General features: G+C 35.0%; 1 protein-coding gene across 17 annotated transcripts in view; it reads right to left on the reverse strand.

The window, feature by feature from the left end:
• Positions 1-21,032, reverse strand: part of LARP1B (La ribonucleoprotein 1B) — a 137,158-nt gene that overhangs the window by 55,736 nt on the left and 60,390 nt on the right. For 2 of the 17 annotated variants that reach the window (XM_058721412.1, XM_058721414.1), the window contains one exon: positions 17,544-17,773. The exons of 14 other annotated variants lie outside the window; for them this stretch is intronic. Coding sequence is in view for 2 of the 3 variants with exons in the window: in XM_058721414.1 (XP_058577397.1) it covers positions 17,756-17,773 (18 nt within the window). In the remaining variant the exon portion in view is untranslated. Of the gene's footprint in view, positions 1-9,823; positions 9,926-17,543; positions 17,774-21,032 lie in introns of those variants that run through there. One more of the 17 variants, XM_058721413.1, reaches the window with a different exon arrangement.

Raw genomic sequence — 21,032 nt, forward strand, 5'->3', positions numbered from 1 at the left:
TACATATATAACACTTCTTTACCCATTCATCTATCAGTGCACACTTAGGTTGCTTTCACATCATTGCTATAGTAAATGATGCTGCAATAAACATATGGGTGTATATATCTTTTTGAATTAGTGTCATTTTCTTTGTGTAAATATCCAATAGGGGAATTACTGGATCATATGGAAGTCTACTTTGAGTTTTTTGAGGAACCTCCATACTGTCTTCCACAGTGGCTGCACTTGCATGCACCCCCAGCAACAGTGCACAGGGTTCCTTCTTTTTCCACATCCTCACCAACATTTATTTCTTGTGTTTTTTATTTTAGTCATTATGACAGGTATAAGATGATATCTCATTATGGCTTTTAAATTTACATTTCCCTAATGGTTAGTGATGTTGGCCATCTATATATCTAATGAAGTCCTCTGCCCATTTTTGGCTTATTTGCTTTTTGGTGTTTACTGTAAATTCTTGATATACTTTAAATATTAACACCTTATCAGATATAGCATTTGCAAATATTTTCTCCCATTCAGGAGGCTGTCTTGTTTTGTTGATGGTTCCCTTCACTGTGCAAAAGCTTATTTTGGTGTAGTTCCAATAGCTTAATTTTGCTTTTGTTTCCCTTGCTTAAGAAGACGTATCTAGAAAAAAGATGGCTGATATCAGAGAACTTACCGCCTATATTTTAGAGGAGTTTTATGGTTTCAGGTCTCACATTTAGGTCTTTAATCTATTTTGAGTTTATTTTTGTATTATGATGTAAAAAAGTGGTCGAGTTTTCCCAGCACCATTAGTTGAAAAGATGGTATTTTCTCCATTTTATATGGTATATGTGTGTGTGTGTGTGTGTGTGTGTGTGTGTGTGTGTGTGTGTAGGTGTACGTATATGAATACATGTATACATATATATAGGTGAGAATATATAAATATATATATTCTTGCCTCCTTCATTGTAGATTGACCATATATGTATGGGTTTATTTCTGGGATCTCTGTTCCTTTCCATTAATCTAGGCGTCTGTTTTTCTGCCAGTACAATACTGTTTTGATTATTTTGTTGTATATCTTAAAATTTGAGATTGTGATACCTCTATATTTGTTTTTTGTTTGTTTGTTTTCTGTGTTTGTTTGTTTTTTCAGGTAGGCTTGGGGCTTGAATTCATGACCCTGAGATCAAGACTTGAGGTGTGATTGAGTCAGAGACTTAATTAACTCAGCTACCCAGATGCCCCTACTCTTACGATGCTTTGGCAACTTGGGGTCTTTTGTGGTTCCATACAAATTTTAAGATTATTTGCTCTAGTTCTGTGGAAAATGTTGTTGGTGTTTTTATAAAGATTTAAATTTCTAGATTGCTTTGTGTAGTATAGACATTTTAACCATATTGTTTCTTCCAATCCATGAGTACAGTATACCTTTTCATCTGTTATGTCATCTTCAATTTCTTTCACCAACGTTTAATAGTTTTAAGAGTACAGGTCTTTAATCTCCTAGGCTAAGTTTATTCTTAGATATTTATTCTTTTTAGTGCAATTGTAAGTGGGATTATTTTCTTAATTCCTCCTTCTGCTACTTCATTATTAGTGTAATGGAATTCAACAGATTTTTATTAATTTTGTATCCTGTGACTTTACTCAATTCATTCATCAGTTTTCATCAGTTATTTTTGTAGTTAGTTTGGTGGATTCTTTTTTTTTTTTTTTAACCTTTATTTATTTTTGAGACAGAGAGAGACAGAGCATGAACGGGGGAGGGTCAGAGAGAGGGAGACACAGAATCTGAAACAGGCTCCAGGCTCTGAGCTGTCAGCACAGAGCCTGACACAGGGCTTGAACTCACGGACTGCGAGAGCATGACCTGAGCCAAAGTCGGACGCTTAACTGACTGAGCCACCCAGGCGCCCCAGTTTGTTGGATTCTTTAGGGTTTTTCTACATATAGTATCATGTCATCTGCCAATAATGAAAATTTTACTTCTTCCTTACCAATCTGGAAGCCTTTTCTTTTTCTCATCTGATTGCTCTGGCTAGGACTCCCAGTACCATGCTGAATAGAAGTGGTGAGAAAACATCCTTGTCTTGTTCCTGATCTTAAAGGAAAAGCTCTGTTTTTCACCATTGAGGATGATGTTAGCTGTGGGTTTTTCATATACGGACTTTATTATGTTGAAGTATTTTTCCCTCTAAACATATTTTGTTGAGTTTTTATCATGAATGGATGCTATACTTTGTCAAATGCTTTTTCTGCATCTATTCAGATGATCAAAAGGTTTTTATCCTTTCTCTTGTTAATAAGATGCATCATGTGGACTGTGAATACTGAACCACCCTGGCATTCCTGGAATAAATGCCACTTGATCATGGTAAATAATTCTTTAAAATATATTGCTGGATTTGGTTTGCTAATATTTAAAAAAAAGTTTTAATGTTTATTTTTGAGAGAGAGAGAGAAAAATTGAGAGAGAGAAGAAGGGAGGGGCAGAGACAGAGGGAGACACAGAATCCAAAGCAGGCTACAGGCTCTCTGAGCTGTCAGGCTAGGGCCCAACATGGGCCTTGAACCCATGAAACGCGACCTGAGCCAAAGTCGGATGTTTAACTGACTGAGCCACCCAGGTGCCCCAGTTGGCTAATGTTTTATTGAGGATTTTTACATCTATGTTCATCAGAGATATTATCCTGTAGTTTTATTGTGGTATCTTTACCTGGTTTTAGTCTCTGGGTAATGTTGGCTTTATAGAATGAATTTGGAAGCTTTCCTTCCTCTTCTACTTTTTGGAATATTCTGGAATAGTTTAAACATTTGGTGGAGTTCACCTGTGAAGCCATCTGGTCCTGGACTTTTGTTTCTCAGGAGTTTTTGGATTACTGATTCAATTTCATTGCTGGTATCTGATCTGTTCAAATTTTCTCTTTATTCCTGATTCAGTTTTGAAAGGTTATAGGTTTCTTGAAATTTGTTGATTTCCTCTAGGTTGTCTAATTTGTATGTAATTTTTCATAATATTCTCTTACAACCTTGCATTTCTGTGGTGTTGATTTCTCTTTCATTTCTGACTTACTTGGGTCCCCTTTTTTTCTTGATGACTCTAGCTAAAAGTTTATCAATTTTGTTTATCTTTTCAAAGAACCACTCCTGGTTTCACTAATCTATTCTACTTTTTTGCTATTTATTTCTGCTATATTCTTTATTTCCTTCCTTCTACTGGTTTTGGGCTTTGTTCTTTTTCAAGCTCCCTTCAGTGTAAAGTCAGGTTGTTTGAAATTTTTCTTACTTCTTGAGGTAGGCCTGTATTGCTATAATCCCCCCTCTTAGAACAGCTTTTACTGCATTCCAAAGTTTTTGAACCATTGTGTTTTCATTGTCCTTTGCCTATTTTTTTCATTTCTTTTTTGATTTCTTGGTTGACCCATTCATTGTTTAGTAGTATGCTATTAGCTTCCATGTATTTGTGTTCTTTCCAAACTTCTTCTTGGGTTGATCTCCAGTTTCACACTGTTATAGTCAGAAAAGATGGTTTCAAATTTTTAAATCTTATTGAGACTTGTTTTGTTGGCCTAACATGTGATCTATTTCATGTGCACTTAAGAATGTGCATCCTGTTGTTTTATGAATGGAATGTTACAAACATATCTATTAGGTCCATTTGGTCTAACATGCCCTTCAAAGCCACCGATTCCTTGATTTTCTGTCTGCAAGATCTATCCATTGATGTAAATGGGGTTAACGTCCCCTACTATTATTGTGTTACTGCCAATTTCCTCCTCTATTTCTAGTAATAGTTGCTTTATGTGTTTAGGTGCTTCCATGTTTGGTGCATTATAAATGTTTACAATTGCTATATCATCTTGTTGTGTCGTTCCCAGCGTCCTTTTTTGTCTTTCATTACAGTCTCTGTTTTGAAGTCTATTTTGTCATATATATATATATATATATATATATATATATATATATATATATATATATATAGCTACCCCAGCTTTCTTTTTGCTTTAATTTGCATGAAAAATGTTTTTCCCTTCACTTTCACTCTGCATGTGTCTTTAGGTCTGAAGTGAGTCTCCTTCTTAAAATCCATTTAGTCATCCCTTGTCTTTTGACTGGAGCATTTAGTCCATTTACATTTAAGGTAATAATTGATAGGTATGTACTTATTGTCATTTTGTTACTTGTTTTATGGCTGTTCTTATAGTTTTTCTGTGTACTTCTTTTGCTCTCTTCCTTTGTGGTTTGATAGCTTTCTTTAGTGCTTTGCTTGGATTCCTCTTCATTTTTTGTATCTATTATAGGTTTTTGATTTGTGGTTATGTTAGGTTCATATATAATACCTTATGCATATTGCAGACTATATTAAACTAATGGTCACTTAAGTTTGAACCCATTTTAAAAGCACTAAATCTTTACTCCCCCCCTTACATTTTATGTATATGATTTCATCCTTCATATCCTTTTACTTCATGAATCCCTTGGCTGATTTTTGTAAATATAATTGATTTTACTGCTTTAACCTCCATACTGCGTATACTGAAATAAAAAATACACTAAGGGAGTCAGTAGCAGATTAGAAGAACAAATCATCAATCTGGAAGGCAGGGTAATAAAAAGCAACCAAGTTTAAAAGTAAAAAAGGAAAACTTATAAAAAATGAGAAGAGATTAAGGGAACTCAATGACATCATCAAGCATAACATTTTCATTATAGGAATCCCAGAAAAAGAAAAGGGGGAAGAAAACTTATTTAATGAAGTAAGAGCTGAAAACTTGCCTAATGCGAAAAAAGAAAGAGACACCCAGATCCAGGAAACAGACCACTCAACAAAATTAACCCACAGAAGTTTAGACCGAGACACATAATAAGTAAAATGGCACAAAGGTAGTGATAAGGAGAGAATCTTAAAATTAGCAAGAGAAAAGAACAGTTATATACAATGGGAACACTGTAAGGCTATTAGCTGATTTTTCAGCAGAAATGTTGTAGGCCAGTAGGGAGTAGTGTGATATACTCAAAGTCCGAAAGGAAAAAAATTTGCAACCAAGAATACTCTACCCAGAAAGGTTATGATTCAGAATAGAAGAAGTTTCCCAAACTTCCCAGAAGTTCTCAAAAGAACAAGTTTCCCAAATAAAAGTTAAAGGAGTTCATTACCACCAACCAAGCCTTATAAGAAACATTAAATACTTCAATTGGAAAGAAAAGGCCATAATCAAGAGTAACAGAATTATGAAAGGAAAAAATTTCACAAGTAAATGCAAACATATATTAAAATTAATCAATTATTTATGAATATACTTATGTTCAATGATATAAAATGCATCAATAACTTTATGTTTGTGATCTCATGGTTTGTGAATTCGAGCCCCATGTCAGGCTCTACACTGAGAGCGTGGAGCCTGCTTGGGATTCTCTCTCTTCCTCTCTCTGCCCCTCTCAGAGAGGGCTTGTACTCTCTCTCTCTCAAAATGAATAAATAAAACATTAAAAAAAAACCCTCTATGTTTGTATATTTATGGAAAAAACCCTCCCAAGTGATTTGAGATATTTTCTTAGAAAAGGTTTATTGTTTTGCCTTTCACATTTAGGTTTCTAATCCACTTAGAATTAATGTAAATGTAGTTGGGGGCAGGGTTCCTTTTTTTTCCGTCACAAAGTATCTTACTGACTCAGCATAATTAAGTAGTGCATTCTTTCCCCTTTGCAATATAGCCACCTGTGTCATACATCCTATGTCTGAATATAATTAAACTATTCCTCGTTCTTCATTCTCTCAAATTATCTATATATGCATTATGAGCACCTCATTATTGTAATTATTGTAGCTTTATCAAAAAGTCTTAAAATCTGGTAGAGCAAGCCAACTTTGCACTTTCTCTTTTAAAAGTGTCTTTGCTACTTTTAACGTTTTGCACTTGCATATAAATTTTGGAATCAGCTCCTCCTAATAATAAGGGAACAAAAGAAAGAATGGGGGAGGACACTGGGAACTGTAATGAATATATAAATCAAGATGTTGAGGATCATCTTTACAATGTTAATTCTTACAATCTATGAAGATAGCATCTCTATTTAAATCCCTTAGTATCTTTTTAATAAAGTTTATAATGCTGTGCACAAAAATCTTGCACATCTTTTGTTATAACTGAGTCCTACTTACTACATTTTGATGCTATTATAAACAGTAGCCTGTTTAAAACTTTCATTTTTCTGGTTGCTCAAAGAAAGGCAAAAATATTTTTACATATTGATTTTATATCTAGGAATCTTGCTATAGACTAATAATTATAATATTTTTAAATTTCTAGAATTTTCCAAATAGTTATTAACTTCATCCCATTCTTTAAGTGAATGTTTTAAAATTCTTACCATTATGTATAATGTTAAATGCAGGTTCCTAAATAAAAGATATTTTTATTTAGGTTACAGATACATCTATTTTGCAAATTCTTTTTTCTAAATCATAAATATATATAAGCTTATCAAATGCTATTGCTATATTTATTGTTTATACTTTTCTCTTCTAACCTCTAAATGTGGCAAATTGATTTCCTAATGTTAAATTAGCCTATTTCTGAAATAAACTCAAATATCAAACTTACATTCCATGAGTTCTAGAAAAATCTTAGCCCTATATCTTCATTTATTGCCCCAGCTCCGCTTTCTCCCTCCTCTTTCTGGAACTATAGTTGTATCCGTACACTGGATCTTCTAACTCCATTTCCTGGCTGTCTTTCATACTTTCCCTTTCACTCTGTGTTTTATTCCAGGTAGTTTCTACTGACCTCTCTTCCAATTTACTAATCTTCAATGTCTCATCACCTTTGTCTCACCTCTATTAAATCCAACCATGAATTCTTAATTTTAAATGAATGTTCACTTATAGGAATTGTTCCTTTTTTCAAATCTGCATTTTGATTTTCCCCTTCCCATATTTTTTACCTCATCATTATTAATTAAACCATGTAAAACATTTATTATATTCTGTGACTGATATTCTGTGAGTGGGGAACTCCAACATCCAAAGTATCTGTGGGTTTCTTTCTGCTGTTATTTCAGCTGTAATAATGCATTTGGTATCTTATTTCCTTACGTGTTTCATAATTTTTTTCTCTGAGCTACTTAATTTCTTCAGAAAATATTTTGTGGTAGGACTCCTAGGTGGCTCAGTCAGTTAAGCATCTAACTTTGGCTCAGGTCATGATCTTGTGGTTCGTGGGTTCAAGCCCCACATCAGGCTCTGTGCTGACAGCTCAGAGCCTGGAACCTGCTTCAGATTCTGTGTCTCTCTCTTTCTCTGCCCCTACCTCACTCACTCTCTCTCTCTCTCTCTCTCTCTCAAATAATAATAATAATAATAATAATAATAATAATAAAACATTAAAAAATACTTTGTGAACTATTTTGAGGCTTGGAATGAAGTCATTCAGGGGAGGAAACTACAACCAATGGGCCAAAATATTTGGTAAAGTCAAAAATATTTACTATCCAGCCCTATACAGAAGAGTCTGCCATCCTGTGAAATAACTTCCCCCAAAAAGGATATGGGTTTGCTTATGTCAGGTACCTATGATTATTACAGTCTAGAATGGCTTTATATTGTTAGTTTTAACTTTTTTTCAGACTATTAAAATATATTAGGAATTTGAACTGCATATACATAAATGACTACCATCACATGGTTAGTTCTCAGAGCACTTTCCACCCACCTCCATTCAGAACCAAGATTCAGAATGCAAGTTTTGTTATAGTTTCTTCTCTTTATGCCTCATTTGAGTGGATGTGTTCATTTCTAGTTCATAATCACACTGAAGGTATAGCCTCGTCTCGTATTTTACTTCCTCACTTGGGTTTATCTCCTGTTCCATGTTCATAAGGCTGTGCATTTCAAAACGGAGTTCACTTTACTTAGTACATGCCCTCTGAGGAAATGCCTGTTCTTCAACTGAGCTTCTTTCTCTAGGTTCTCACATTCGGTCTATCTGTGGAATTAGTGAGTATACCTTATCTTTTTGTAAATTTTTTTCAATAATTTTATCTAGGATTTTTAGTTATTTTCCACAGAGGGATCATCTGGGAACCTAGCCATATATATAATCATAAACAGAACACTTGAATCAACATTATTCACTTGTATTCTGCTGTAATAGTAGTTTATATAAGGTGTTGTGGGAAAAGGCAGGAAGTGGAGACCAGGAAAGGATGCTCAAAGAAGCTGATGTCCAAATTTGAAATATGAATAGGAGTTTGTCTAGCAAAGATGATGGGCAGGAGTATATCAAGACTTTGGAGAAACATATGGGAAAGCTTAGAGATAGGAAGAGTATCTTTGGGAAACAAGTATTTCAGTGTACAGACAGAGGAGCAATAAGGGTGACAGAATGAAAAGAGATACGAAAGAATTCATGAAAAATGAGACTATAAATGAGGCTTACAGACTAATGTGAGGCAAGAGGGCTATACCCATGCCAATGTTCAGGGATCATTGAGCCAATTACCAGGATAGGAATCATAGAGCAACACAGAGTTTTGATTTTTGGTGGGGAGGAAAAGGAGCTACAGAGGGGAGTTTTGAATCAAGAAGTTAATAAATTCAGTTTTGGGTATGTTGATTTTTCAAGGCCTCTAGGACAAATATGATGAAATGTCCCAGGAAAACACCTAGATACATTGTAACTGAAAATCAGAATCAAAATCTAATCTAGACGTAAAAGAGTTGGGATTAAAACAACAGTGATGAATGAAGCCTTGAGTAGAAAGAAAGACTGCCTAGGAAGAGTAGTGAGGGTCTTAAGTCATAAGCCTAGGAATCACTGGCATTTAAGGAACCAAGAGAAGATAAGCATGTAAATCTAACTAAAAAAAAAAAAAAAAAAAAAAAAAAAAAAAAAAAAAAGTGGCTATAGAAGTAGGAGGAAAAGCAAGAGAATATGGTCTAATGGGAAAGCCAAATGCTCAAGAACAAGTAAGATCTAGATGGTCTTTTATTCAACAGTTTCAGAAATAAGTCTGTAATAATCTCAGTACCATGGTACTCCATTTTCCTCTGCCTGGTCTCTGTTCTCATGCCTCTATAGTAAAACTTCCTCCAAAAGAAATAGCCTCTAGTCTCCCACTGCTCACTAGGAATCTCTGATTTTTCTAAGAACTCTAATCTTTCATTCTACAAAAATGACTTTTTATCTTCATCACTCTCGACACTTTCACCAGCCCCATAACCTTGACCCATAATTCACTGAGAAAGGTTTGAGAAGGAATTCACTCCCTCATATTTCCACCACCAAATCTACGAGCACCCCCACACTCATGTTCTGCTTCTCTCCAGATAAAGAACAGAGTCACTTTGAAAGGCCAATACCTCTGTATAAATGCTTCTCAACTAAAGGTGATTTTACCCCACAGGGCTTTTCTAAAGGTACATTTTTCTTTATTGTGGGGATAGGGTGCTACTAGTATCTGAAGGGTAGAGACCAAGGATAATGCTAACCATCCAATGTTGCACCAAAAAAGAATTATGATTCAAAATGTCAATAGGGCTGAGGCTGACAACTCCTGATCCATATGTTCTGAGTCCTAGCCAGTCTCTTACTGAGAACTTAGCCTAGTTTTTCTATTCCCTTTATATTTTCAACTTCCCCTTTCGACTCAACCATTCCCATCACCATCACCATGTAAAATGTTCCAGTATTTTCCATTCTTTAAAAATATACTAACACACACACACACACACACACACACACACACACACAATGATTGCTTATGACCTTTCAGGTACTATTTCTCCAATATTTTATACCCAAGTTCAATACTCATATTATTCTATATAATATTTAATACTCACATACAATTGAATGTATTATACTCATATTTCCACTAGTCATTTCTTCATTCAGATTTTTTCCCAAACTGTTCCACTGAGGTAACTCAGCAAGTTTCTTCTTTCCTGTTTATGAAGAGTCTCATAACTAAATTCAATGGTCAATTATAGTAGTTATCTATTGCACAGATTTTCTGGTCTAAATACCTCCATCCACCCACCCTACTCCCAACAACACCATCATTATAAATTATTGGGAGATTGCATTTTCAATAGTCAGTCATGTTCACTACCATATTCCCAGCTCCCAGCACCATCTGGCACATAGCAGGCACTCAAATATATGTTAATGATTGAATCCTTGGCAAAGAGTTAATTTATTATAAAGCTACCATATTTCAAGTATGTATGTTAAAATAAGAAACTGATGTATTCAAGGGATTATGGCTGGAATTTAAATAATGAGGCAAAACCTGAAATCAGGTATCCTGATTCACCTGTCTCTCCAGCAGGATGTCAATTCAAAACATTAAAAAAAAAAAAAATTAAGATTTTATTTTTTTTAAGATTTTAAATCTAAATCCCCAGTGTGGGGCTTGAACTCACAACCCCAAGATCAAGAGTCATACAGTCTACCAACTGAGACAGCCAGGCACCCCTCAAAATATTTCTAGAGAGTGACTACAGTTGATTTAGGGCCTCATGTGCATGAGAGGAAAGTGATCTGAGAAAGTCTTTCAGAGTAAGGTATTAGGAAGAAGAATCAAGAGTTTTGCGTTTTAAAATACACAAAAGGACTAATCATGTAAATGTCTAACACTGTGGCACCCAGGAATAACTCCACAGACTACACTTTGATGTCATTAATTTCTATGTAAAGCCTGTAGATTCTGCAATCTTTAAATTCCTGGTCTCCCCTCCACTGGTATCAGTCATTAATTATTACTGGTCCCACATAACTATATGGCCTTTGTTCTTTCTCAAACATGCCCAGTCTTTACAGTTTTCAAGTCTTTACAACCCTATGAGGTAGAGAAGAACGATCCCCATCTGAGTTTCACAAAAGTTAGTTTTGGTCCAAAATTGTACTCAGTAAACTTGTACACAAGTTGATTCTTGATCAACAATAGACCTCAGTTTTGCCAGAGAGGTTCTCAACTTGGTGTTCTTTCCTAGTGAGAAAAGGAACAGCTTAATTGGTGGTGAGGAAAAATTTAGATGACTCTCCTCTTGCCAAGTCAGTATGATGTGATTGTCTGCTAGGTGATGATGTGTTATCTCCTAGCAAATTTTACACCATTTCCAGCTATATACAAAGACTTCACCACAGGTGAAGTTCCTCTCACTATCTGCAACAAATACAGAGAAGGGCCCTCCTGCATTCGTAAGGGGAATGTGGCAAAAGACAGTGAAGTAGTCAGCAAAATCAAGAGCGAGCAGCAGCCACTGGGTATGCACAATTCCAGAACATTATCTGGGTCAAGGCAGAAGAGAGAACCCACATTCAGTGAACTCTCTCAACAATGTCTCTGCAGTCCAGATTATTCAGCAACTGGAAATGTCCTCTCTCCAAGGAGAACTCTGGAAATGGACACTTAGACCACCAGTGATAATGTCACATAATACTCCAGGAAGTACTGGACAAAGCTGGCATACTGCACAACAGCAAATGCTATGAACCTAAAAATGAGGTAAGCACTCTGACTGATGTGATTCAGCAGCTTTTGATTTGAAGGTTCTCCCTGAAATGCTGGAAACAAAGGTATGAGCATATTTAGGTTTCCACATAAGCAACTTGGACAGAGAGTACAATGATTAAGGAACTGGTTGTAATGGTTTCTCTCCCTTGTTCTGCAGATTCAAACTAAAGATTTCTAATTAGGGGGAGGTATCATGAGAGATAGTAGACTGGACAATTCCTGAGCCCCATGGGCCCAGACGCCAGCCAGCAATATGACTAAAAAGAGACACATCTGGGATGGAGGACCTATCTGTATGTCTTCTATTAATAATGCCTTCACCACTGTTCAAGTTTCCACCACTACCCCAAGCAGACCACTGAACGAGAAAATGAGCAGTTAGATGTTAAAAAAAAAAAAAAAAAAAAAAAAAAAAAAGAAAGAAAGAAAAAAGAAAAAAGACAGGTTCAACCTACCTTGAGTTTTAGCCCAAAGAGCAATAACCCTGCAGTTCTAAGAAGAGAATTATTCCACTTTGGCTTGTCTCTTTTTATCTCACACATCCCTATTCATATTAGCCTGGTTTTAAGTATTGTTATGAAACATGCCATACAGAAGAATGTATTAAACATACATGTGCAACTTCCCAGAAAACATTCATGCAACAACTAGATACACAACACTGTTAATACATTAGAACCCCTGTGTATCCTAGTCCCTCTCCCTAACACAACCCAAATTCTGACTTACATGATTAATCATTCCTGGCTTTTCTTTTAGAATTTTTTTTTTAAGTTTATTATTTATTTTGAGAGAGAGGGAGAGACAGAGAATCCCAAGCAGGCCCCGCAGCATCAGTGCTGAGCCCGATGAAGGGCTCAAACTCACAAACTGCGAGATCATGACCTGAGCTGAAACCAAGAGTCAGATGTTTAACTAACTGAGCCATCCCTTAACCTTTATGGAATCATATTCTATACACAACCTTTCTTAACTTCTTGCACTCAGCTGCTTTCCAGATTCATTGATAAAGATGTTTATAGCTGTAATTCATTTTTACTACTCTATAATTTATGCATTGTTTACTATACCATAATATGTCCAGTTAGTTGCTGATAGGTATTTTGGTTATTTCCAATCTGTGAATATTATGAACATTCTGCTGTACTGTCATGTATTATTCCTGATGAACACTTCTAAGCTCCTCTAGAGAAGTGCTGGTGAATATAAACAAAATGGAAACCACAAGTAATTTAAAATTTTCCAGTAGCTACGTTAAAAAGATTTTTAGGGGCATTCACTTTCAAAAATTCCCTCTGTAAAGAGAGCTTTCCTACTATTCTTCCTTTTTAATCTTATATTCTAATAAACTTTTGCCTGCTGCTCACAAAAAAAATAAAGAAAGAAAAAAAGAAAGAAAGATTTTTAAGGGAAGCCTGGGTGGCTCAGTCAGTTAGGCATCCAACTCTTGATTTCGGCTCAGGTCATGATCTCACAGTCTGTGAGTTCAAGCCCCATGTCAGGCTCTGTGCTGACGGTGTGGAGCCTGCTTGGGATTCTCTCTGTCTGCCTCTCTCTCTGCCTGTACTCGTGCTCTCCCTCCCTCTCTCAAAAAATAAATAAATAAACTTAAAAAAAAAGATTTTTAAAAGGGTGAAATTTTAGTATCTTACTTAACCAAACATATTATCATTTCAATATGCAATAATTATAAAAATCATTGAGATGCTTTACATTCTTTACTCTTAAGCCTTCAAAAGCCAATATTGTATATTTAAAGAAAATCTCCTTTTGGACTAGTCACATTTTGAAAACTCAATAACCACATATGGTTAATACTTGAACAGTGCAACTCAAAAGCATATTCTTAAGTAGAGATGGTAAGCAGTAAGAGATGGTTTTACGTTTTTATTCCTACATATTAATGAGTTTCTTGTTCCAAATACTCCCAAAAATTTGTCCAATGTTGTAACTTTGCTCATATGGGTTTTATGGAACATTTCATTGACGTTTTAATTTGCATCTTCCTGATTAATAATGTTGAACACCTTTTCATTATTTCAATCATTTGGGCTTCATCTTTTGTGAAATGCTTGTTCATGTCGTATGGTCAGTTTTCTACTGAATCTTTTATTGATTTGTACATTTTTTTAAAATTCCATTAAGTAATCTTTATGGCCAACGTGGGGCTTGAACTCACGACCTCAAGATCAAGAGTCACATACTCTACCAACTGAACCAACCAGGCACCCCCTATTATAATACCTATCACATCATGAATGGAAACTATTTTTTCTTAATTTCATGAACTACATAGGCATTCTTTTTGATGTTTAATAAATAATTCTTTGTGGTAAATGTTTTTATTTTGTCCTTTATGATTGTGAATTTTGTGTTCACTTAAGAAACCTGTCCCTACTCTGAGATCATGAAGATCTTTTACTATTATCCCTTAACAGGTCTTTGCTTTTGCCTTTCACTGGAGTAGATCTGAATGACACTAGAAGGCAAAAATCTGTAATTTCACTTTCTTCTCCACACAATTTTTCCAAGCACCACATATTGAAAATCAGGTTTTCAGGGCACCTGGGTGGCTCTGTCAGTTAAGTGTCCAACTTCAGCTCAAGTTGTCACGATTTGTGAGATTGAGCCCCGCATCAGGCTCTCTGCTGTCAGCATGAGCCTGCTTCAGATCCTCTGTACCCCTCTCTCTCCGCCCCTCCCCTGTTCGCACTCTCTCTCAAAAAAATAAAAAAGAAACAAAGAAACACACATACATAAAAATCAGATTTTCTCTTTGATCTTTAACCCTACCTGTCATTTACCAACTGTGCATATACACATGCAACTGTTTCAGGAATTCCTATTCCATTCCTATAGTCCTTATCTTTAATTTGTTAAAACAAGTTTAGGAATATGAGGAGTTTCTTGTCCCTTACATTTCCATATAAATTTTAGAATCAGTTTATCAAATTCCTTTAAGAAAATCCATTGAAATACTTAATGGTATTTAATTGACTTTTGAATTGACTTCGGGAAAACTACCCACCAGATCTTTCAAACATGAACTCAATATTTCTCTTCCTACTGATGTCTTCCGTAACACCTTTCAATTATTATAATAATCTTCTTAAAAGTCTGGTTAAAACTTCTACCTTTTAAAAAAACTCTACCTTTTAAAGATCTACCCTATGGTAGGCAGAAGGGTCCCTTAACAACATCCAGATCCCAATCCTTATAAAATGTAATTATGTTAAATAAATGGCAAAAAGGGATTTGCAGGTGTAATTCAGATTTCTATTTAGTGACCTGAAGATAGGGAGTTTTTTCTGGATTATGCAGAGAATTTTCTCCAACCAGACAGAAGAGATGCAGCAGAAGAAAAACTAAGACAGATGAAAAGCAGGGCTCCACAAGCTGTTGCTGATTTGAAGACTGACAGAGCAATCTAACCTAGAATGCAGGTGGTCTAAAGGAGTCAAAAGGCTCCAGGCAGCCAAAAGGGAAATGAAGGACCTCAACTCTACATGCAGCCACAAAGAACTGAATTCTGTAAACAATGTGAATAAACTTGGAAGTGATTCTCACATAAAATCTACAGCTAAGACCTCAGGCAGGAACACCTGGATTTCAGTCTTGTAGAACTGGAGTAGAGAAACCAGCTGACTTCACCTGTACTGCTTATCAAAAAAATTATATAATAAATTCACATTAGTTTAAGCTGCCAAATCTGTGATAATTTGTTATGGCAGTCATAGAAAATAGATTCTTCATGATTGTTTTATACTATTAAAAAATAGAATCTTGGAAGTCACTATAGGTAAAAACTTGGGATTGTATCAAACTAAAGAGCTTTTATACAGCAAAGAAAACCATCAACAAAACAAAAAGGCAACCTACTAAATGGGAGAAAATATTTGCAAATGATACAGCTGATAAAGGGTTAATATCCAAACTATATCAACAACTCCTACAATTCAACACCAAAAAACAAACAATATTATTTAAAAATGGACACAAGACCTAAGTAGACATTTTTCCAAAGAAGACATTCAGAAGACCAACAGACACATGGAAAGATGCTCAGCATCACTAATCATCAGGTTAATGAAAGCAAAACCACAATGAAGTATCACCTCACACTGGTGAGAATGTCCAGTACAAAAAGACAAGAAATAACAAGTGTTAGCAAGGATGTGAAGAAAAGTGCACTGTTGGTAAAAATGTAAACTGGAATAGCCAGAAAACAGTATAGTATAGAGGTTCCTCAAAAATTAAAACCAGAAATACTACATGTAGTAGTACATGTAGTATTACTACAAGTAGAAATTCTACTTCTGGGTATTTATCCAAAGGAAAGAAAAACACTAATTCAAAAAGATATAGGTTTACTGCAGCATCATTTATAATAGCCAAGATATGAAAGCAACCTAAGAGTCCCATCAACAGATGTATGGATAAAGAAGTAGTATAGATATACGATGGAATATTATTCAACCATGAAAAATAATGAAATCTTTGCCATTTGCAAGAACATGGCTGGGCTTAGCCATACCTTTGTATTTTCTTTTATAATAATCATGCTTACTTCTTCCTTCTAGCTCTTAACCTTATTTTGGTTGTTTTTCCTTACTGGTCTAAGAAGGATATCCAATGTATTTGATAGATTTGACTGTGAGAATCTCTGTCTTATTCTGATTGCAAGAGATTAGCTTCAACATTTCACCATTCAGAACGTTTGTTTTGTAGGAGGTTTTGCAGAAACCCTTTATGAGGTTGAAGATATTTTATTTCTCTGTTGCAAAAAATACCTCCAGTATGCATGCTGATTTATCAAATGTATTTTTTTGCATTTATTAAGGTGATCACGATCTTTCTCTAACCTGTTCACGAGAATTGCAGTGACTAATTTCTCAACTTCACAAGGTGATTTACAATTAATTTGCACTATTGAAATAAAAATCTGGTTATTCTTTTTTTAAAAACAATGAATTTGATTGGACAAAAGTTTAAAATATTTATACCCAGATAACTTGTAATGCTTGATTCTCATTCATATTCTCTTGAATTTCTCATTCATGTTCTCTCCAGGTATTGCTATCAAGGTTATGCTCTTCTAATAAAGTGTAGTATTTCTTTTTTCTCCATTCATTCAACAAATATTTGAGTACTATTAGCTCTATTCACTAGAAATACTTGTGCACTGTTGGAATTATTCCAATTTCAGAAAACCTTGCTAATAAAGCCAGTTTTCAGATTTATAAAAATCGTTTACATTGGGGCGCCTAGGTGGCTGAGTCAGTTAAATGTCCTGACTCTCGACTTCAGCTCAGGTTGTGACTCTCACGATCTGTGAGTTCAAGCCCCACATCTAGCTCTGCACTGACAGGACGGAGGCTGCTTGGGATTCTCTGTCCCCCTCTGTTTCTGCCCCTCCCCCTTCTCAAAACAAATAAACTTAAAAAAAGTTTATATCAATTTTCTTTTCCAGTAAGTTTTGGTAAGTTACATATTTTTGTAGAAAATTTTCCCTAATTTGACCATAATCAGTAATTATAACCCCATTTTCACTGCAGTGAAAATAAGTACATTTTCCTCCTCTTTGTCTTCATAAATTTTAATCTTTTCAAAGAATTAAGTGTTGGTATGATGAATTCTCTAGTGTTAGATCTAATTATTATTTACTTCCATATACTTTTATGGGGACTTATTTTGTTAATTCTTTTGTTAACTTTTACCTTTTTGAAAGCTATAGCAGATTCTATTATTGTTCAAAGCCTGCATTTTCTAGATTAGGGGATTATGCATATTCACCTTTCATGCCTTTTGAGAATATACATTCCAGCCCCATAAGCTTAGCCACATTATTTAGCCAATCAAATGTGAGGAAATTATATAAAGAACATCTAAGCAGCAACTTAAAATACATTTGTACACTTTAGCTCAGCCCATTATGTGAGTGAATAAGCAAGTGCTATATGGTGGCTACTCTTTCAGCATGAATCCCCAAAATGAGAAGAGACACACACAGCAGCAGCAATAGCCGACCCATAGCCAATGGCAAGCAACGTGAGAAGTTTTTATTTAAGCCTTTGAGATTTAAGGGAAATGTTTTATACAGCAAAGATAATACAGGTGATCGGCTTATTAATTTCAAGCATTTTTCCAAATATTTGCATTTAAGCTTTTCTCATCCGGTGCACCTCTTAAATCCAGTTAATAATCCATTTATATTTTCTAATTTCCACTATGATTTCTTCTTCAACTGGTGAGTTATTTAACATGTATCTTTGCTCTGAAACATACAGGGTTTTATTACTTTACTTTTTAAGTTTTAAACACTAACTTAATTCCACCAATAGTGTTTTATGTAATATTAATGCTTTGAAATTCACTTTATATACCACTGAAGGTCAAAGTACTACAGATAAGCACAGAGAGATCTTGCACTCTGCAGAGGTTTGGTAGAGAATTGTTTCTCAAATTACTCTCATTTTTTATTGCTTGGTTATTCCTTACTTAAGAGACAAACTGGGGCGAGCGGCCGACTTCAGCTCAGGTCACGATCTCGCGGCCCGTGAGTTCGAGCCCCGCGTCGGGCTCTGTGCTGACAGCTCAGAGTCTGGAGCCTGTTTCAGATTCTGTGTTTCCCTCTCTCTGACCCTCCCCTGTTCATGCTCTGTCTCTCCCTGTCTCAAAAATAAATAAAACGTTAAAAAAAAAAATTAAAAAAAAAAAAAAGAGACAAACTGACTTTGGATTTGTCCCATCAATTGTTTCATATATTTGAAAACTTGATAGTAAATACATTAAATTTTAAAATATACTTTTCTGATAGATTCTTCATTTTTAATCATTACAAAAGGACACTCTTTAGCGCTAGTAATGTTTTGTTTTCAAGTCTACTTTGTAAATCTATTCTGCTATCAATATATATACAAAAGCTTTTTTGCGTTACTTTTTATTTAGGAGGTAGCTGGGCTTTCTAATTTTCATTTTTAATTAGAATTTTAGAAAAACATAAAACTCACCATCTTAACCATCTTTAAGTTTACAGTTCTGTACTGTTGAATATATTCACTGTTGTGCAATGGATAACCAAGCTTTTTTCATTTAGTAAAACTAAAACTCCATACCCATTAACAATTCCCCATTTCATCTCTGCTGACAGCTCAGAGCCTGGAGCCTGCTTCAGATTCTGTGTCTCCCTCTCTCTCTGCCACTCCCCCACTCATGTTCTGTCTCTCAAAAAATGTCAAAAAAAACAATTTCCCATTTCTCCCTCCCCCATAGCAACTGCCACTCTTTGTTTCTATGAATTTGGCTTCCTTACTACTTCATTTGTAAATGGAATCATCCAGTGTATCTTTGTGGCTTATTTCATTTAGCATGTCCTCAAAGACCATCCATGTTGTATTACGTGATAGTTTTCCTTCCTTTCTAAAGGGTGAATAATATTCCATTATATGTATACACCACATTTTATTTATCTATTAATCTGATGATGGACATTTAATTGGCTTGCTTTTTGGCTATCATGAATACTACTGCTAAATACATGGCTGTGCAAATATCCTTTTAGTTTTTTGAGTAACTGCCATACTGTTTTCATAGCAGCTATATCATTTTATGTTCCCACCAACAATGCACAAGGGTTCTAATTTCTCTACATCCTCTCCAACAACTGTTATTTCCTAGGTTTTACTTTTTATTTTGAAAGTAGCCATTCTAACGAGTGAGGTGATATTTCATTGTGATTTAGATTTTCGTTTCTCTAAGAAGAGTGACGCTGCACATATTTTCATGTGTTCACTGGACATTTGTATATTATTGGAGAAACAGCTTTTCAAATCCTTTGCCCATTTTTTAAACTGAGTCTTTTATTGAGTTGTTGTGATTTCTTTATATATTCAGAAATATTAACCCCTCATCAGATTATATGCAAATATTTCTCCTATTCTGCAGCTGACCTTTTCATTCTGATAAGTTAATACACATAAGTTTTTGATTTTTATGAATTCCAATCTGTTTATTACATATGCTTTTAGTGTCATAGCTAAGAAATGATTGCCAAATCAAATATGAAGCTTCACCCTGTTTTGTTCTAGTTTTATACCTTAGGTTTAAGTCTTTAATCTTTAAAATTTTTTTACATATGATGTTAAGAGAAGGTTCCAACTTTACTCTTTTGCATGTGGATGACCAGTTTCCCCAACACCATTTGTTGAAATTGTCTTCTCCCATTTAGTGATCTTGGCACACATACTGAAAATCATTTGGTCATATAGTCAACTCAAGGATTTATTTCTGTGCTCAATTCAGCTTCATTTAATCTTGGTCTGTATGCTCATACCACACAGTTTTGATTACTATAGTTCTGTAATTAGGAAATGTGATATTTTTCTTTTCTTTCCTTTTTGGAAATGCGGTATTTCTAACTCCATGGTTTTTAAAACTTGTTTTTTGGCTCTCCATGGTCCCATAAGATTCCATATCAATTTTAGTACTAGTTTTCCTAATTCTGCAAAAGATGCCATTGGGCTCTTGACAAGGATTGCACTGAACCTGTAGATCACCTTGGGTAGCACTGACTTTTTAAAAAAACTTTATTAAAGATATAATCCACATATGGTACAATCTACCCCAGCATATGAATCGATTGGCTTTTAGTATACACAAATTTTGCAACCATCATCAAAATCAAATTACAACATTTTCATCACTCCAAAAAACAAAAACAACAACAACAACAACAAACAAACACAGGACCCATTAGCAATCACTCTCAATCTCCTCCCAAGGAAATATTTCCACCCAACCTAAGCCCCACAACCACCAATATAATTTCTGTCTGTTCTGGACATTTCACACAAACATACAAACAGAATCTTACAATATGTGGTACATAGCATAATGTTTTCATGTTTCAGGATGTATTCATTTCTTCCTACTGCTAAATACTACTCCATTATATGGTTATACCACTTTTTGTTTATGCATTCATCAGGTGATGATTGTTTGGGTTCTTTCCACTTTCATAATGCTGCAATTAACATTTGTGCATGTTTTTGTGTGGACATATGTTGTCACTTCTTTTGTGTACCTACCTAGGAGAGGAATTCCTAGATCATAAGACAAATCTATGTTTAACCTTCTGAGAACTGCCACAATGCTCTCCAAAAACAGTTGGACCATTTTACACTCTTTTTCTAAATTTAAATTCAAGTTAGTTAACATATAGTCTTGGTTTCAGGAGTTAAAACTCAGTGGTTCATCTCTTACATATGATAGCCAGTGTTCATCCCAACAAGTGCCCTCCTTAATGCCCATCACCTGTTTAGCCCATTCCCCAACCCACCTCCACTCCAGTAACCCTGTTTGTTCTCTGTATTTAAGAGTCTCTTATGGTTTGCCTCCCTGTTTTTATCTTATTTTTGCTTCCCTTCCCCTATGTTCATCTGTTGTGTTTCTTAAATTCCACATATGAGTGAAGTCATATATTTGTCTTTCTCTGACTGACTGACTTCACTTAGCATAATACCCTCAACTATTTT

This window comes from Neofelis nebulosa, chromosome 3, assembly GCF_028018385.1.
Source record: "Neofelis nebulosa isolate mNeoNeb1 chromosome 3, mNeoNeb1.pri, whole genome shotgun sequence".
Lineage (NCBI taxonomy): Eukaryota > Metazoa > Chordata > Mammalia > Carnivora > Felidae > Neofelis > Neofelis nebulosa.